We start from the raw sequence: 21,074 nt of genomic DNA, 5'->3' as shown, positions 1-21,074 counted from the left end.
TAGTATTAATCATCTGTTAACATCCACACCCCACTTTAGGACATACACACACACACACACACACACACACACACACACACACACACACACACACACACACACACACACACACACACACACGCACACACACCTGGGCATGTAGAGGACCCTCTCAGCCACCACAAATCCCACCCTGAAGAACAGGTTGCTGGCAGGAATGAAGGGAAACACCAGGAACAGAATGCCCACCAACACCTCCCTGTTCTCCTGTTTCTGAGAGAGAGACACAGAGAGAGAGAGAGAGAGAGAGAGAGATCAGTATAACCTCATACTGAATATTTCCAATACATCCTGTTAATGCCTATTGTAATGGAAGACAAGCACAGTCATTATACATGGGGTGTCTTAACCAAGGTTTTATGCGCAGGAAATAGCAAATCTATAAGCTCACAAAGTTGTGCATTTGTTATAACACACGGTTACAGTTTTCAATACATTTTTGTTTTCATTTTCATCGATTGTGAATCTAAGCTTATAGAAACTACAGGCTTTCTGTTCCCAGAAAATTAGCATGCTATAATGGAAGCCATTGTTCTGGTTTGAATCTTGTTTGGAGAAAAAAAAATCTGGTGAACGATGATGTCACTGGTAAGCAGGTTTCTAAGTGTCCACAGCCCTCCTGTGAGAAGACGCATAATCGTTTTTTACCACCTTATCATGAGCATTAGTGAGGACCAATTATATTAAGATGGGTTGAAAATGGTCATCCATTTAAAGAGATCCGCACATGTGTTGCCAAGTTACAGCGATCCGGTAGGAAAGTCCGGTCCGGTTCCAAGAAGGTTCCAAGAATCTTGAACGGCACTAGTTCTAGAACCAAAGTTCTTTTGTTGGAAAAGGAGCCAGAGTGTGCACATGAAACATAGAGAGAGTCTGCACTCAGTAAAATAGGTAGATTTTTTTTTTTATATATATATATTTTTTATCCCACGATTTTGCAACCCATTTTTCACCCCTGTGTCAATTATCTAATGTGATCCTGGGCTCTACACACCCTCCGCCAACCTAGTCCCCATATACAGCATGGGGGACATGGGGAGAGCAACGGACTTGAACTCATGCTTCCTTCATGCCTGAGTGTCCAAGTTGCTCCTTTACACTTGGTTGGACGTAGCGCGTGGAAGGAACACGTTATTCCAACCAGTTCCTTTCCCCTCCATCAGGCGCCCCGGCTGGCCAGGGGGAGGCAGTTTAGAGACCAGGATTACTACATGTTTTTTGTGAGGGTACCTACCCTAGGGGACACGGGGAGAACATGCAAACTCCACACAGAAAGGCCCTTTCGCCAACCCCGCCTCGGGTAGATTAGATGGAATACTTTATTGTCAGTTAAAAAAAATGACAACAGTGTCATTAGGAAAATGTGCATGCCAGGTCAAGGACAACGTCTCGACAGCCTTTTCCTCCAGGTGCTACACTCCAAAATGGAACTCCATTAAGAGTGTGTGTGACCTGACTGTGAACCCGGCTGTTAAAACAGGAAAGACAGCCAGGCTTATCTGTGAGACATGGGATCACTTCCTGAAGGTCAAGAGACAGACTGATCCACCCATTACTTCCATGAGGTCAGGAGGCATTCTGGGTAGGTCTGGTCACATCATGACATGCATTCAACTATATGCTAAATATGGCATTATGTGCAATGCGCAGGTTTGTATTTGTGTGTGTGTGTGTGTGTGTGTGTGTGTGTGTACTGTGTACTGTGTACGGACAGTAGGAAACGAGAGGGTGAGACTAAAAAGAGAGGACCGAAGGGGTGAGAATGAGAGGAGAAAAGAGAGAGAGCGAGAAAGCGAAGAGAAGAGAAGAGAAGAGAAGAGAAGAGAAGAGAAGAGAAGAGAAGAGGAGAGAGAGAGGCAATGGTGTCATTACCACCGTGAGTATCATGGAGTTTATAGTCTTGTTAGTATTAATCATCTGTTAACATCCACACCCCACTTTAGGACATAGTGCTACCCTTGTGTGCGCGCCCACCCCCCCACCCCCCCCCCCCCCCCCCCGTGTGGAATTGCTCATTCTCACCTATAAGTTCACACAAAGAGAACAGCGCTACAGAGCAGTTAAAAAAATTATACAAATAAACACCTTCCACAGTGAGATCCTGTATGCCTCTGAATCTCTCCACACATTCACAAAGATCCTGTATCCTGTATCAGTGTTGATTTTGACAGCAAATTTAGAATATAAAACTTTGTCATGTTTTACTCATCTGAAATGTTTTAACTTCAGTCGAGTAAATATCATAAGATTTTAGTCGGCTAAATCTACAGTTGATTTTGTCCACCAAAACGTAATGCCTGATTTTACACATGGTTGCATTCTGAAAATAGCCGATCTACAAGCCCCAAAAATGTCTCATCGTGATGCTTTTTGAGCTTGGTAGATCTGCTATTTCCACATTTTTTAGTTTGAAGATATACGAAAACATGGACATAATGACGGTTATGCACCAAATTATTGTGATTAAGCGATTATGTAAAGATTGTGACAGGCCTAGACATAAAAAGTAATTGAGAATGTATTTATTTATTTCATTTATTTATTTGTTTGTTTTTAGTGAATGGAAGTTACACTGGACAGATAGACTGAAATCGCACCATTTGTTCAGTAACCGTCAATAAATAAGGGCACTTTTGTGACTGTAATGTGTTGCCATTTAAAAAAAAATCTCAGAGTCTGGTGTGTCAACATAATGAATCTGGAAGCATCTGAAATCTACCGCAGCTGAGAGAGTTAGAGAGAGACAGAGAGAGAGAGAGAGAGAGAGAGAGGGGAAGGGGAGGTGTTTAACTAATGCAATTTTATTTGTTTTTTATAGCTTGTCATAGCAATAAAGCATTTGAATTGAATTGAATTGAATTGAATTGAATTGAATTGAGAGAGAGAGAGACAGACACTTTGGGAGTGAAAAAGTGAGCACACAAACTAACACAATCTTTCTGTCTCCATGGTAACAGCGCACGTGCGTGTGACTGTGTGTGTATGCGTGATTGCGCGTGTATGCATGTGTGTATTTTCCAGAATTTCATTGTTACTGTACATCCCATTACAACTTAAGTATACAAGTGTAAAAGCCTTTAAAATGCTACAGTAGGTGCATTTCCATCAAGCCTTTTTGAAAATAGGAAGCTAAATTTCCGAAATTCGATAAAAGAAAAGCACATTTCTCCGCAGATAAAATGCAATTCTTGGGAGATAGTTAATTTAATGAGCAGTAGGTCACGCTATTTTGCCAGTCAAGTGAGACGCCTATTTGACATGTATTTTACTTTTTGAAGTTATTTTAGGCAAAATATTATACACAGACAGCCTGGTTGGCGATTGGGCTGCAAGTCCTCTAGCTGTCCACTCCAGAAGCTGTCTTTCAATCAGGCATGCTGTCTGTTAATATATAGTGGCCTTCTCTTCTTCTTTCGTGTGTAATCATCAGATGTCCAGCTCAGTAGCGTGCAGCCACACCCTCATCTCAGGTCCCACATCGAATAGGCCGGCCACCGAGGGTGGTTTATACAGGGCGATTATGTGGTCAGCGGTCTGCTCCGGCTCCCCACACTCAGGCCCCACTTCGTCATGGATGTTTTGAAACGTCCGACCCCAGTTCGCAGGCGGTTCAGCAGGGTCCATTGCCGGCGTGGCAGTTCCTCTCCTTCAATGCCGCCTCCCGGGTCCTGGATGTAAGGGTGGATGCGTGTTGGCCCGGCTGACTCCCACTCCTGCTTCCAGGCTGCTGCCAGCCATGCCTCTGTAGACAGGCCCTCAGGGATGGACCTGAGCAGCTCTTGTGCCGTCTTGTTGTACGGGTGGCGGGACTTGAGTCTATTTAGAGGCAGTTCCGTTGTGGTGGTGTTGTGCAGGATATGCCAGTTGTGTATTTGGGCTTGGCTAAGGCTAGGGTAGCAGCCTCTCGTCGGAGGCCGGCCGGTGCAATTCATGATAGTACTGGCAGATGGAACAGTGGCCTATTCATGATGGACAATTTACAATTTAGGCATTTAGCAGACGCTCTTAATCCAGAGCGATTTACAGTAAGCAGGAACCTAAGACATGGTAATACATCAAATACATGGAAATACTGTAGTCATCATGAATCATACGTATGCTAAGAACAGTGGAATATCTATATAATGAACTATGCGTATACTATATAGAGCTATGTCTACATAAAATGCTATCTAAGGCTAACATAATGCTTACGACATAAATTAGTAGACTATTCATTCACCGGTCAGTTCTGCCATATCTTGCACTCAAGTTTAATACTCATAAATAATGCTGCTTGATTTATGTGTTTTAAAAACTGACGTGGCTTCTACTTATAAATAATAATGACAAAGCATCACAGAATAAGTGCGTAGCCTAATTAATGGAGCTGCACACATCAACTCATTAGAGGTGAGTATTATTATGATGAGAGATGAACTTATTAATACCAAATAACCTAATATGTTATATTAAAGAATATACTTTATAATATAACGTGTCATTATTCTAGCCTAATTTAAATGTATTCTGCTAGATGAAATGTTATGCTGTCGGAAATGCATTTGGTTACCCAACATCACGACGTGGCATCTTTTATAAATAACTATAGGCCTACTTATAATAACCTACTAGTCTATTTATACTAGTAGAGGTCCCCTTTTGTGCTTTTAATTTTCTCGATAAAGCCCCCAAATCCACCCCCTCGGAGCACAAAGGTGTTTTTGCGAAATATGCCAAAATGCACTAAAAAGGGCTTGATGGAAACACACCTAGGGTTATGCAAGGGATAATCAATGGGGAGCAGGTCATTATTGAGAAATAAACCCAAGGCTTGGCCATTAAATTATAATAGTTAGATTAGATAGTTAGTAAATTAGAAGTTAGATAGATCAACCATCTGCCCCAACATAACACACACAACACATTGTCACACTTGTGTTCACAGTCTGACAGACTGACAGTGTCAGAGTGAGCTAAATGATAGACCTATCTATGAGAGTGTGGCTGTGAATTATCACGAAATGTGATACCAGAAGCTACAGTGTATATGAAGACATGATGAACAGAAGGTGAGGTTACATGCTTTTTTCCCCCCTCAGATGTTTACCGTCCTGCGTGTTGCCTGCGTAGGCCTAAATTATGAATGTTAGCTATGTAAATAACGTTTCATCCACAGCACCGCTGCATCACATTGTTGCTTTAGAGTACCATACCTTACATTTATGTCATATTACGGTGTGTAAATATGTAAATAGTTGCCCCTAAGTTACAGTATGTCATGAGGAAAACATGAGAGAACATCAGTTTCCATTAGGACAGATTGAAAATGACTTCACATGTTTAACCACTTGAACCCCAGCATCCCTATTTGGGTGGAACGTTTGCCAAAACAGCCTATCTAGTAGTATAAGCTCACAGCGTGTTGCAACACAACATACGTAGATTGTGTGGTGAGCTTGTAGAGCTGCTATTTGACAAGGGGATTTGATGTTGATGGAAAAAGAATGCACAATAAAACTCAGGTCTGTTTTACTAAGCATAGAGGGTCTATCTATGTATGTGGTTAAGCTGAAGTGATATTGATACATTCCAAATATTATCAAAGTATTCTGAGGCACTGTGCTAGACCAGTGCCTAGATCCCCAAAATAATCATATTTGAACTGGCTGGTTCGGCCAAATGTCTTTCCCAATGTATGAATGAATAGACCATTGTAAAGCGCTCTGAGTAGGCACGTAGTGCATAGAAAAGCGCAATAAAAATGCAATCCATTATTATTATTCTTTGTGACAGGAACGTTTTTCCCCAAACAATATTGTATGTGTTAAAAATATACACATTAAGATGAATCCAACATACAGGTGAATTATTATTAGTAAAAAAAACAAGTAATAAAAAAACCACATTTAATGAACACAATACTATGGCGTCATAGTAATCTGTGAAACCATCAGCTGTAGAGACGGATAGTGGAATACTTCCAAGCTAGTCTATCTCTCATCAGTCAACAGACACCGATGAGATACTCAGCCAAGTATGGAGATCAGGCTTTGAAAGTCTCTTCTCAGGCACGCACGCTCTCTCTCTCTCTCTCTATCTCTCTCTCTCTGGCAAAGATTAAGGCCCCTGTGCTTTTGTTATGACAGTTGACCACAAACAAAATGATATGATCAACACAACCCTGTCACATCCCTGTTTTGACTTCTGTCTGTCCTTGGTGCACGCATTTCCTCTGCTATGCTGTCGTTAAACTGCCCGTCTCTCTTCCCCGTCCCGTCTGACTAAGATAACGAAAGAAAACTGCCTATAAATGCATCATCATCATCATTTACGACTGTGATGCCGCCTGTTTTCATTGGTCCATTTTCAGAGCACGTTTATTGTAACACTTTAGACTGCTAAACCCGAGATCATTGATTGCGTCTTTCCCTGCTACACGACTTTCCCGAGTTTTGTTTTATTGAGCCTGGAGGGCGCTTTAGATAACTTATGAGACATCATACGTTTTCTGCAGGTTCTTTGTGACGCGTCACACGTTTGGATCACATGACCGGAAAAAAAGAAGTCTCCCCGTGGCTGTAGGGGGCCAGCGGAAACGACCGCCTCTATTTTTCTAAAAAAAATCACGGATCGATCATGGATTATTGTCCGACACTAGGACAGTCGTGCGCGTTATTTTAAGGCACCCATGAGTGGAATGGAACGACGTACAATATTGGGTGATTCTTCAAAGGTCAGTGGAAAAACACCAGCAGTCAAAGGGGGATTAAGATGAATTAATCAATTGTGCATGTAGTACCAATTTATCTGTATGACAATGAAAACTCATTTTCAAAAACGTTTAAAAAACAAAATAATACCATAACTTATTTTTTTATATTAACATCATTTTATTATCATAGAAATCTTAGAAATGGGACTATTTGGGGTCCCATTTCTAAGGTATAGGGAATCATTGGAATAGTCTCTCATCTATCCCTTTCCCCCTCGACACGGTCGAGGCAGATGGCCACCCACCCTAGAGCCTAGGTCTGCCTGCTATTTTCGCAATAAATGAGACAACTTGTTGTGATTTGGCTTTTTTTGGGTCACTCTTCATCCCGTGCTGCGAGCTTGTACATCTGCTATTTTTAACATTTTAACAAAAATCTTGTGATGTGAACTACTGATCTAGAAGGCATTTGTAGAATCGGCCTGAGCCCAGCTACTAATCCAGACAACAGTCTTGTCAAAACTTGACTATTGTAACTCCCTCCTCACTGGCCTACCGGCATGTGCACTTAAGCCTCTCCAACTGATCCAAAATGCCGCAGCTCGCTTGGTCTTCAACCAGCCAAAATTCTCACATGTGTCCCCCCTGCTCCGCTCCCTGCACTGGCTCCCGGTCGCTGCCCGCACAGAATACAAAACTCTGATGCTGGCATTTAAAGCAACCAAAGGTATGGCTCCCCCATATCTTGCAAGCATGATTGAACCCTACAAACCCTCCCGCGCACTCAGATCAGCCAACGCAGGGAAGCTGGAAGTACCCTCACTAAAAACGCCGGGACAACGCTCCACACTTCCCAAACTCTTCTCCCTTCTGGCCCCAAAACTGTGGAATGCACTTCCCGTTGCAATCAGAACTGCAGCATCACTCCCGATCTTCCGCCGTAGTTTGAAAACCCACTGACCCATTGACCTGAACGGGATTAAATTAAATTAAACTGAACTGCAGTGCAGTGCACACTGCAGAGAGGCAGCATATCCTACCTGCAGCGAGGAGACACAGCGCAGGCAGAGGGCCAGCATGAGCGCCGCCAGCAGGAGGGAGGCTGCGTTGCGGACGTCCCCCATCGACTCCACCAGGGGGATGCTGCCCACCTGCCAGTCGTAGCACAGCACCACGGGGGCCAGCAGCAGCCAGGCGTTGAACCACGGCAGGTAGCAGTACGTCAGGAACCTGCATGCCAGGGCAGGGGCCACAGAGGAGGAGGAGCAACAGGGTAATTGGAGTTAAACCCACCTGGAACGCATCCGTGTCACCTTAGCTTTAACCACTTTAAACCGTTATTTTTAAACTTTAGCTGTTGGAAAAATAGCAGATCTAGAGCTTGTATCTGCTATTTTTTTTTTTATCGTGAAAACGTGTGAAAATCTTTGAATATATATATTCGTTCACAGTGAACATTTTTAACTCATATCTTTGCTTCTGGGCGTTCCCCTGGAACAACATATTTTGAGTTGGGGGTCGGTGGCCCCAAACAACTATTACTACATTGCAGTATTGATACTTTTACTTAAGTAACAAAATAGAGTACTTTTTTCCACCACTGACTATGATAACCTTGAAGAGAGGACAGGGAGGCGGGGAGAGGTTGAAGGTTCACACGAAGACAGTTGTATATTGATTGAGTGCAATGCTCTAACATGGCATTAACAGCCCAGGAACATGAGCTTATGTCATTACACACAATGTACTGACCGCTGAAAGCTTTGCTGCACGGGAATTTAATTATACCCCCCCCCCCCCCCCCACACACCCCACCCCACCCCCCTCTCTCCTCTCTCTCACGAAACAACTTCAATTACCACTCTACCTCAACACCTCCATTCTGGTAAAATAGCACATCTACATGCTTACAACTTGTTGTAAGATTTGAAACAAAATAGCAGCAATATCCCCCCCCCCCCCCCCCTGAACCGTCTGACTAAGGGGGCATCCTCTAGGTATGGTTGAGGGAGCTCTCTCTCTCTCCTCTCCTCTCCCTCCCCCCTCTCCCCCTCTCCCTCTCTCTCTCTCTCTCTCTCTCTCTCTCTCTCTCTCTCTCATCTCTCTCTCTCTCTCTCTCTCTCTCTCTCTCTCTCTCTCTCTGAACTGTGATGTATTGATCAGCCCATCGTGTGGTATCCATCTATCTATCTGCAGCTATTATTAGATACACACCGGGGTCAGGCAGAGAAACACATCCTGCTTGAATGAACTGAATGGAGTTAGAAAGACACAAGAGCAAGAAAATGGTCGCCGGAGACCAGAAACTGTGTGTGTGTGTGTGTGTGTGTGTGTGTGTGTGTGTGTGTGTGTGTGTGTGTGTGTGTGTGTGTGTGTGTGTGTGTGCGTGCGTGTGCGTGCGTGCGAGCGAGCGAGCGAGCGAGCGAGATATTAATGACCTGCTAAATGTTTAATAATCATTTAATGCTGTAAAACTAGCCCTTAATAAATAGTTAATAGATCGTTCACAAACTGTTGGTTAATGCATTATTAATGATTTGTTTAATGTTCGTTAATAGCTGTAACACCAGCCATGTGGTGAGAACAGTGCCTCTTTCACCTCATATGACTGGAGCAGTTTGGCCCAGTATCCAAGAGCAGCGCTTCTCAACCTGTGGGTCGGGATTACATTCGAATCTTTGGGACCTTTTTAATACATCAATCAAATGATATGAGAAAGAGACAGCATTTGTGAAAATAGCCGATCCAATACATAACGATACAATCTCACAACGCCTCGCCTTGCGAGTTCAAATATGATTATTTTGGGGGGTTATGGCCTGAAAAGGTTGAGAACCACTGTCCTAGAGCATGGGTGTTCCACAGGAGGCCCGGGACCCCTAGGGGGTCCTCAGAGTTGCCCCAAAGCGACTCTACGCCACAAAAGCATCGGCTATAGGGCATAGCAGTGGTGGCTATTTTGTGGCGCCCACTCAAAATAGGCCATTCATTCAAGAAGAAAACCGCTAAACAATAAAAAATATTTTCAGATGGGGAGGTCTGCCTAATGTAGGTGATCCTTGGCATGAAAACCACAGATTTGAACAACATTAGGAAGCAAGCCAAAATAAGCAAAGCCACTAAAAAACACAACCACCAATATTTACAAGCGATATTACAGAAAAACATGCCCAAAGTCGCTTTAAATAAGCGGGCTTGGCAACACTGGTTGTGTCAGCAACGCCTGCAGACGTGTCGGAGACGGTAGCCATTCCCAACCATGGCCTGTTTCAGATGCTGCCACTTGGAAAATGGGTTCGAAGCCACAAGACCACTGCGGCAAATTTGGGTTTTGGGATTTTTGTTTCGTAAAATTAATGCTCCACTTCATCATACAAGAGTGTCTCACAAAAGTAGTGAAAATAGCAGCTCTATATTATAAACACGTGGAATTAGCAACCGTAGAAGCAGTAACAGTGTTGCGGCGCTCTCATAAACAACTCTGGTGTTCATGAGGGTGGAAATACAAAACGGTGCGCGACACTGCGCATGCACGGCAGTCGTGTACTCCTGTGGGGCAGTGACAAGGAGTTTAGCATGCAGCGAAATGTTGCCATCGTGTGATTGGTCTGGAACATAAATTCAGATCCCCATTCCCAACCTCATAGAGCTGATCCACAAACCATCACACACACACATACACACGCACACACACACACATGCACGCACGCACACCTTCTCTCTTTTGATGGAAACGTAGGCATATACACTCATGTAAACGCATCCATGTGTGTATGCACTGAGCCTAAATCTCATCAAATGGTGGTCCGTGGCTCAAATGCAGAATAAATAATGGGCCTTGATATGAAAAAGGCTCAAAAACCGCTGCAATAATGTAAGAGCCAGAATGGTCTGGGATTTCTCACTGCTTCTAAAACAACACAGCTGGCTGGCAGTGGAAGTCAAGCTTTCTGCTTGTTGCATCAACAAGCGTGCGCGCACACGCACATGCACACACACAAAAATCAATGTTTAGGACAGGAAGAACTCAAATGACCTTCCTTTCTCCATCTTCTCTCTATCAGACACGAACGCACGCACGCACGCACGCACGCACGCACGCACGCACGCACGCAAGCACACACGCACCTGACCTTTGGATAATGTAACAGCAACAGCTGAATGAGCAGAAATATCACTATTTCCCCCACAGTATATTCAAGAGAACACCCCCCACCACACACACACACACCAGATGGTGTGTTTCCGTGTGGGTGTCGTGCGTTTGATACAGTAAGAGGTCTGCCACAGCGATGAGAATGAGATATGAACCTGGAGCAAGATCACGTATGCTTTACATAATCTATCACCCTGCAGCTGTACAGCACACACACACACACACACACACACACACACACACACACACACACACACACACACACACACACACACACACACACACACACACACACACACACACACACACACACACACACACACACACACACACACACACACACACACACACACACACCCCCCCCCCCCCCCCCCCCCCAAGCAGGTCCATAAATTGATTAATCACCCAAACAGAAACACACACAGCAGATTAATGACGGAGGGGATGCCACCCAGATGAATTATGAATGAAGTTGGCAGAGGAATGCTGACATGATGGATAATCACTGGTGAACCTTCGCAGATGGGAGACGGTATGTGTAAATAAATACAGAGCTGCTTGGTGCCTGTTCTCCCCGTGTCCCCTAGGGTACGTAGGTACCCTCACAAAAACCCTACATGCAGTAATCCTGGTCTCTAAACTATACCTCCCCCACGCACACGCACGCACGCACACGCACACACACACGCACTTTGTATTTGTGTGTGTGTGTGTGTGTGCATGCGTGTGTGAATATATTAGGACGCAGATTTTACAAATGCCATTTTAACGCCAAGTCGCCAACCCTAAAGTCTGAGATATACCGTACCTTGTCGTGCACCGGCGCAATGCACCGAAAACATGCGACCCCAAAAGCTCACAATGCGTCGCAGCACAGGTTGCAAAGCGGCTCTTTGGACACTGAAGTCTTTGGTATCTTGGGAAGCGTGCAGAGCCGGATTTACCTTGCTGAGGGCCCCCGGGCTGGAGCAAATTTGAGGGCCCCCCTTCCGCGATTTGGCCTCGCGGCACAGCCGCGAGGCCGAAATTTTTTTGGGCTATTTTGTTTTCATTTTGGGGTACCCAGGCCCCTAAAAAGAGAGGCAGGCAGGCAGAAGCTCTCAATGGTTTAACCATAATACAACTAAATACAATTTTTTTTTTGGGGCCCCCCTAGTCGGGGGCCCCCGGGCTTCAGCCCACCCTAGCCCAACGGTAAGTCCGGCTCTGGAAGCGTGCATGGTGCGCACACACGCATCCACATGTCCCAACCTGTCACCATCACCTGTGTCATTGATTGAGTGACAGTGTCAACCGTCAAGGTTAACTGCACCGCAACGCACGTTAGGAATAACAAAACAGCAGCAGGACACGGGCGGATGGATGTTCAATGATACACTGTTTATAAGGAGCTCACATTAGCATAGCCAAGACGGAGCAAGATAAAGCACTTGATACACAGAGAGACCGACATAAAATAAGTCTTTATAGCTGTAGAAGTTGACAGGCTCGGCACCCCGTGAGAGGGCATCTTTTTTTTTTTTTGCCAAGATGGGGAGTGGATAAAATAAGATAGAGAATGGAGGATAGATTGTGGGGTATGATAATCCGGTTTAAATTTCCCAGGTGGCCGTGGAGAGGGAGAGGTGTTTTTCCACTCTGTACGTGTAGACTGCTAAAGACAGATTATCCTCTCTTACAGTGACATTTCACCAAACACTGCAGCTAGAGGGATCCACACAGGGCCAATAGTCACGGGCAGTGGTGGAAAGTAATTAACCAAGTACATTAACTTAAGTACATGTACTTAATTATTTTTCTGCCAGCTACGTATATATTCGTACAAAAGTAGGACTTTCAATGCCTCGTATCTCTGAATCTACGAGCGATGTCCATGGTTTTTCTGATGCATCCGAGGTTCGGAATTCGGATGTCATTTGTGATTTTGTACCGCATCGCTGTGACATGTTAACGTTTCTGGCAAAAGATAAACAGTGTGAGCTAACTGTAATAATAGCCGATCGTTACAATAAAGTTCTCCATGCCAGTAGAGCGGAAATGAGTCTGCCCGAAAACACAGAAAATGCGTGCCATACTGGCACAGTAGAGGCAGACAAAGAGTCAAGTACAATTTTGAGTACACAATGCAATGCGACACATTGTGAGCTTGTAGATCTGCCATTTCAAAAGATTTGTAACGGTTTTATACATTTCAAAACTGAAATGGGACATTCTACATAATGACACAAGATCTCCTATTTTCAATAGTTTGGGTCCCAGGGAGACATAAAATGTCTCTTTTGGGTCTTGAGGCTAAAAGTTTGGGAGCCACAGTACTAACTCACTCATTAACCAATACTACTATTAATTCCTACAAGTCCTTTACACAACTAAACCCTATGTAGACTGAATGCTCACTGCTATTTTCTAGGGTATCTAAACCACTATGTTATACTTCAGCTACACAAAAACATATTTTTTAAAGGAAATTGATCAAAGGGATGGCAGGGTGGTTAATACATGCTGGGGCGTTTGGCACTTGCAATTCCAAGTGCCACACATCCACTTCAAAGATTTTAACTCTGTGCCTCACCGGATTCTCAAATAATCATTCAGCGCGGAGAAATACGCATTCATTATAGATTCACTTATTGATTCAAACCAAATAATGATCAAAAGTTACCTTTTTAACAAGGTTGTAGGGCTTCAACAACAGTTCAACCATACTTTAAGTTTGGTTTCTGTCTGTCACTGATCAAACAACTGAATTGCAGCCAGACCCAAATATCGGTTTAGCGGTTATATCGGCCAATATTTGACCATACCAGTATCAGCAAGTATATTCAGGCTCTGTAGTTTTCAAAAATGTTCAAGAATAGCAGATCTGCAAGCTCGCAATGCATCATGTTGCAAACTTGCGACGCGTTGTGTGCATTTAACCCATTTTGGTGTTAGCATTATGTTATGCTTTAGCTATTGAAAAATAGCAGATCTACAAGCTCATAGCGCGCCACCGAGTGGCGCGCTACGAGCTTGTAGATCTGCTATTTTTGAAAAATCGAAGAACAACTGACATAGAAACAGCTTTTTCAGAAAACTGTCAGGATGTAGAAGAAATTTTTAGAATCTGATCTCAGGTCAAAATGGGTTAATCAGACTAATGGATGTGTGTGTGTGTGTGTGTGGTGTGTGTGTGTGTGTGTGTGTGTGTGTGTGGTGTGTGGTGTGTGGTGTGTGGTGTGTGTGTGTGTGTGTGTGTGTGTGTGTGTGCTGACCTTGTGAGCAGATGTGGGGAGAAGGACGCAGGGTTGTCCTGTTCAGAGAAGAGAGGCATGGACCCGCCCATCAACCACAGCCTGAATGACATGATGACCGTTACCTAGAAGAGAGAACACCCTTAACATTACTTTAGAACGGTGGTTTTCAACCAGTGGTCCTTGAGGGAGTTCCAGGTGGTCCCCTGCAGCTAGAGTTGTTACCAAATGGACCCTTGTATAGATCTTTAACTCTTGAAAGCGTAAAATGAAACCAAATGGACCCCTCAAGAGTTAAATAAAAGTGTCATGCAGTTAAAAAGAAACTGCATGACACCATCACTTAATTTACAAGAAGTCTACACAATTCAAGAATGTAGAAGAAATATTATTTTGATCAACGTTTGCCTGTTGTCTCATTGTGGACAAACTCTTATCTTAACGACGAACAATATTAAAATATTATTTTTTGTTTTAGGTCTGAGAGGCTATAAATCAAATGGTGGTCCGTGGTTAATGCCAAATAAATAATGGACCTTGATTTGAAAAAGGTTGAAAACCACTGCTTTACAACATGGTCGGTGGCCAAAGACATCGCTGTCTGCCTTCGTTCAAAATGTATACTTTGTGTGTGTGTCTCACTCAGACACACGATATTCACGGAGAAGCAACAATAATAGGGATGTGTGGCGTTAGACGTGAGCGCGCCATAGGCACGCAAGCTTCTACTTACTTTATATCAGGGGTTCTCAAAGTGAGTGCCATGGCACCTTGGGTGCCGTGATGCAAGTCCAGGGTGCCACAGGATAATTTGATAATATTTGGAATTCAGTTTAACCCCTTTTGGCACACAACCAAGTGTAAAATCAATCATTGCGACGCCATCAAGGCCAAAATAGATTTTTGATGACTAAATCAACTGTAGATTTAGTCGAAAACGAAAACTAAATGAAATTTTAGACTATGACTAAAACTAATTCAAAATGTGCTGTCAAAATCAACACTGCCTCTGAAACAGACTAAAGAGACAGAAATGGGGCCATGATCTTATAATGAGCATTACTGGACCAATTATAAGAAGAGTAAGACAGGTTTAAAATGGGACAAGCGAATACCTCTCATTTTCGAGGTGAAAAGATATAAATGCATGTCCGTGCCCGTGTGACCTGAAGCGTTTTCAATTAAAAGCTGGTCTCCAGTAGTGGAAAAACTGCTATTATGCAATTACATGTGAAATTCCACAGAGTGCCACAACAAACTCAGACTGATGTATATACCTATACGTGTTTAGTCAACCACATAAAACCCATACAGTGTCTGGTGGAGTCCCTCCGGGATCCTCACTGGAGGCTTTTCTGTTTTCACTCTACATTAAATATCTTCTTTCGCAGAAAATAGCGGATCGACAAGCCGACTGCTTGTGAGCTTGTTATGAGCTACTACAGTTACAGTATGAGCTATGCAGTGCAGTGAGCTTGTGCAAGCATAGCTATGAGCTATGCAGTGAGCTTGTGGGGTTTAATGCTGGGGTTTAAGTGGTTAAGAATGCTGCGATTTAAGTGGTTAATTATAAACTTCACTATGACACCCGCCTAATGTTCTGTGTTTGAGGCCCCATATAAGCTATCATTGGCATGGCTTACAGTGAAGAACAAGAGGAAAGAGAGAGAAGGTAATTGCTCTGTGGTTAACCCAAAGAGAAATGCCGAAGAGTCTCTTAACAGCTGCTGCTGATTTGATCTGATTGCCAATTAAGAACATAATCACATGCACGCACCCACGCACGCACAAGATGAGAGAGGGACTGAGTTGAGTTCTTCTGGTGAAGAATTAGCTGAATTTTGGAGGTAGCCTCTTGCATCAAAATTTCTCATAATACTGCTTATTTATACTGTACTTGTATTGACAGCTGCTGCTGATTTGATCTGATTGCCAATTAAGAAGAACACACTGCATGCAAGAGAGGGACTGAGTTGAGTCTTTCTGGTGAATAATCAGCTGAATTTTGGGGGTAGCCTCTTGCATCAAAATTTCTCATAAATACTGCTTATTTACTGTAGTTGTGTATTGTATTGACTGGTGTCAGCTTTGTGACATCAGTTCAGAGTTAATGTGTGGGTGAATTTCTCTCAGACAGAAAAATAAATCCATTCATACAATTTGCACAAGACAATAGCTATTCAGCCAGCGATTCCACATAACTGTAGAAAATATTGATACTGAGAAAGGGAAAATATCATCATGGCATTTCACCAACATTCTCTCCTCCACAGTACAGTGCAAATGTGTAATTCATAAGTCTGATTTGAGTCTGATTTATCAGTGTTTCTCAAATGTGCAAAAAGTGGAAAATGGGAAAATGTGTTTTACTAATCTTACAGTATGTTAAATGACAAAACATAAACATACTTTGTGTGAATCTCCTCATCTCTAAACATTTTAAAACAAATTGAAAACCTGACTAACACAACTGTTATTGAATAGAAAGTAATACCTTTGCCGTTGGTGTTTAATTTGGAACATATTATTGACATCAGAACTGGAGTTTGACGTCAATATTGCCTATGCAAAAGGCTGTAGTCAGCTAAAGGAAGTAGGCTACTTGCCTTCATAAATCAGTATATGGCAGCACTGAAGCCAAAACAGTTTGAAAGCCACTAGAGTAGATGAAGACTTGGACAGACACTATGAATAATTGAGTTCAGAGGAAACCTGGTGATATGGATATGTGCATAATATACTGTACAGAACCGTTTCTCAAACACTGGGCCAGGACCCATTTGTGGGTCACGGACACATTTTTTGGGGGTCCCTATATACGTTTACTTTCCTATATTTTGTTATTATTTCAAAACATTTTCCAAAAACATTCACAATGGACCTTACGGTAAGCCCCACCCCCTCACGCACCTCCCCCGCCCCGCCCCCGATACCGTTGCTATGCAGGACAAGCATGTCCTACTACCTGCTAGTCCTCCACTGAGGACCGTGTTATGTCGGCCTTTTTCCGAAGAGGAATAGAAGTATTCATATCAACAACATCCATACTATAATAACGCCATGGTGAAACGTTGCTGTTGGGCGTCCTGCAACAGTGCTTCATAGGTACCCAGAACGTTTGGGGCATTTTCATTTTATTCCTTTTCCCGTTGGTGCGCACATGCATGAGTGACCGCCGAGGACGCAGCGGTCACTCATTCACCCTCCCTGCTACTAAATTATACTATTAACGTCAACTTTTAGTAAACAATGGTTAAATCAATCGTCTAATAAACAACAAACAACTTACCTTGGAGCAAATGGTGTGCTTTGTAACTTTCTCCACGTTCAGTTGCTTGTGTGGACGGCCATATACCATATAACACAGCCAGTCTGTCTATCCCCCTCCTACTGCGGTTCAGAAAAAAATAACGCTGCTTACCCATTTCTGCACATTGTATCCAAAAAGTGAAGGTCCGCTAATGGTCTAAAATTATTTGAATTTAGGAACGGCAAAGAAAATCTAGTTTAAAAGTTAAAACAAGTGTTTACCTGTACATCATGGGGTTTACATAGCTTGATTAGTCAGCTGCTTCCATTTTTTCAAGGATGTTGAAATGCTTTAGCGCCTCCCCTGGTTGAATGTGTAATTAGATTTTCCAACTGACTCCAGTTCAGTCGACAAGCACAACTTCCTTGAAAAACATGGAAGCGGCTCACTAAACAAGCTATTTAAACGCTCGTTTAACCGTTTAAACTTGGATTTTCTTTGCCGTTCCTAAATACAAATTAGTTTAGATTAGCGGACCTTCACTTTTTGGATACAATGTGCAGAAATAGGTAAGCAGCGTTATTTTTTTCTGAACCACAGTAGGAGGGGGATAGACAGACTGGCTGTGTTATATGGTATATGGCCGTCCACACAAGCAACTGAACGTGGAGAAAGTTACAAAGCACACCATTTGCTCCAAGGTAAGTTGTTTGTTGTTTATTAGACGATTGATTTAACCATTGTTTAGTAAAAGTTGGCGTTAATAGTATGATTTAGTAGCAGGGAGGGTGAATGATAACCTGACTCCGCCAGATGGGGCAGCAGAGAGTACACTGGGTTCCCCCTCCTGCTCCCATCTGGGAACTCTCAGGCAGACTTGATGGAGGAGGGGGGAACCCAATGTACTCTCTGCTGCCCCATCTGGCGGAGTCAGGTTAGGTGAATGAGTGACCGCCGCATCCTCCACCTCCATATTGTAAACATTGATGATGTAAACATATGAAGCACTGTTGCAGGACGCCCAACAGCAACGTTTCACCATGGCGTTATTATAGTATGGATGTTGTTGATATGAATACTTCTATTCCTCTTCGGAAAAAGGCCGACATAACACGGTCCTCAGTGGAGGACTAGCAGGTAGTAGGACATGCTTGTCCTGCATAGCAACGGTATCGGGGGCAGGGCGGGGGAGGTGCACGAGCGGGTGGGGCTTACCGTAAGGTCCATTGGATTAAATTTTTTCAGAAATCTCATGAAGAAATAAAAGAAAAATCTAAGAAATTCCATGAATTAGAAGACAAAATGTTTGAGAAGTAGTGAAAATGGACAATCTACAAGCTCACAATGTGGCTCTTTCAGATCTGCTGCTAGTGAGCTTGTATGTAGAATTAGATCACTAGTTTGGTTCCCAGGCAGACGTCTAATATATGTTTGGGGTCTTGAGTTAAAAAGTCCAGGAGCCACTGATACACAGTACAGTAGGCTATATATACACCGATGTTTGGAATCATGCATAATCATAATATCACTTGTGTTTTATGCAAATGTAAAATGATACTCACATGGCAGGAGACAAAGCAGGCCCGCTTCAGGAAAGGACTGCAGACGTGGGGAAGGTCCCGTAGCCTGGAGCCACACAGGTGTCTGGAAGACAAACGACCTGGCTGTCAGGTGGAAACCTTGTATGTCAAAAACTCTTGACTTTATTTATTCATTTATTTCCAGGAAATAGAAAGAAAGAAATAAAGAACTTTAAAAGCACCTTTATTAAAACACTGCAGTACACAAAAAATGTGACTTCACAGTTTCAGTTAAACTATACAGTACTCATATGAAGAGATAAAGATGACAACACCTCTTTTTCAAATAGAAAGGCACAATTCCCCATCCTGCACCACACACAGCACGAGAGAGAGAGAGAGAGAGAGAGAGAGAGATAGAGAGAGGGGGGGGGAGAGAGAGAGAAAGAGGGAAAGAGAGAAAGAAAGAAAGAAAGAGGGAAAGAGGGAAAGAGAGAAAGAAAGAAAGAAAGAAAGAAAACGTAGTCACAAGCTCTTTAGTTTTCATTGGTTGAATATGTATAAAACCGACAGACCTAACCACTTTCACTTTTTATTTATTTAAAAACAAAACTAACTTTTGTGATACTGTTGTACGCCAAATTTTGGCATTCAATTATGGGAAAAAGAACAAAAACGTTGAATTGATATTGAATTGAATGGATATTCAAGGTTTTTGCCTGACAGCAAACAACATGGAGTGTGTTTCATTTGGAGAACACAGCCTGGGCTCATATACCCAGCTAGAGCCTTCCACACAAGCACGAGGCTGGAAGAATAAAGATGGAGATATGAATGCTCCATCCATCTACAGTATCTACAGGTCAGGTCATCAAGCTATACACTGCCTGCAGGGACAAACTGGCAAGGCCAGACAGGTTTATCGGCGTAGCAATTTAGCAAAAAAGGTCGAGTCAAAGTGCTTTGCATAAGGCAGAAAAAGGAATGCAGGGGCATTAAAAAGAAAGCATTTGAGGAGAAATGAAAGTATAAAAAAGATATGGAACAGCATGAAGAAAAGAAAGGTCAAAAGTGTAGTTTCAAGTCAGCCGTATCAGCAATAAAGTCCTTTTTTTAAATCAGGAGTATTGTTAAGAACAATTTATCCTTCTTCTGTTCAACCACCACATGTGGAAAGTATTAATGTAATGTCATTACTGGAGAGAGAGAGGGGGGAGGGAGAGAACTTGCAGACTGTGCACGCGCGCACACACGCGCGCACACACACACACACACACACACACACACACACACACAGAGAATGATGTGCAGGCTTGTTTGCTGTAAGACAACTTTTATAAGTCTGGTTTCGCATTGGGTGTGCGTAGTGAATATTAAAACAAGTCACTGCTACAATACTAGGTAGGGAGAAGGGGGGGGGGGGGGGGGGGTAGAGAGAGAGAGAGAGAGAGAGATAGAGAGAGCAGCATTCATCCACAGAAACAGACAGCATGTCCTTGGGAGACTTCACTGAAAACACCGATTTCACACTAGACACGAAGAATGACACGTCACGCACGCACACACGCACGCACACACAGGTATTGTCGGGTTCTGAACGACTCCCAAAGGGCTCATCATGGGAAAGACGTCGGCATGGCATCCACACACAACAGGATGCTAATTCACCATGACAACTGCTCAGCGAAGGACGGAGGGGGAGGGGGAGGGGGGTCGGAGCTGGACAAGGAGATGAGAAAAGTGAAGTTGGAGGAATCAGCTATATAAGACCTGCAGAGGAAGATGTCTGTTTGAAGACAGTGGTTCTCAAACGTTTTCATGTTAACTCACTCGAGATCGCCTTTTGACGCCTTCTGGTCCAAACTGCCGAGATCGCCTTTTCACGCCTTTTTTAAATATCAATTGATTGCGGTTCACAACTGTGTTCTGTATGCACTCTTAAATTGAGAGCCCACGCAAAACTGCCCAAAATCACTTTCACCTAGAAAATCCATTCACATTTTTTATAATTCAGCTGACTGTGGACACATGCTGGAACTTTTTACTTTGAAATGTTTTATAGTTTCTGAGTTATTTAATTTAAACGCCAAATGCATTATCAATTTTTTTTTTTCAAAGACGTCCACAGACGTCTTGGGCTAGGCACGTGCGGTAATACCCAGGACGTCCACAGACGTCGGTT

General features: G+C 43.2%; 1 protein-coding gene across 2 annotated transcripts in view; it reads right to left on the bottom strand.

The window, feature by feature from the left end:
• The window catches only part of tmtc1 (transmembrane O-mannosyltransferase targeting cadherins 1), a 77,378-nt gene that overhangs the window by 19,798 nt on the left and 36,506 nt on the right, over positions 1–21,074 (bottom strand). Inside the window, exons 5-8 of one of the 2 annotated variants that reach the window (XM_079494633.1) lie at positions 18,935–19,016; positions 14,144–14,247; positions 7,774–7,963; positions 131–252 (exon numbers count right to left, since the gene is read on the bottom strand). In XM_079494633.1, coding sequence (XP_079350759.1) covers positions 131–252; positions 7,774–7,963; positions 14,144–14,247; positions 18,935–19,016 — 498 coding nt within the window. The remainder of the gene's footprint in view (positions 1–130; positions 253–7,773; positions 7,964–14,143; positions 14,248–18,934; positions 19,017–21,074) is intronic. The other variant, XM_079494634.1, reaches the window with a different exon arrangement.

The sequence above is a fragment of the Electrona antarctica genome, assembly GCF_951216825.1.
Source record: "Electrona antarctica genome assembly, chromosome: 23".
Taxonomy (NCBI): Eukaryota; Metazoa; Chordata; class Actinopteri; order Myctophiformes; family Myctophidae; genus Electrona; species Electrona antarctica.
Note: the sequence above shows the minus strand (reverse complement) of the source record. Positions and strands in the feature narration are given on the sequence as shown.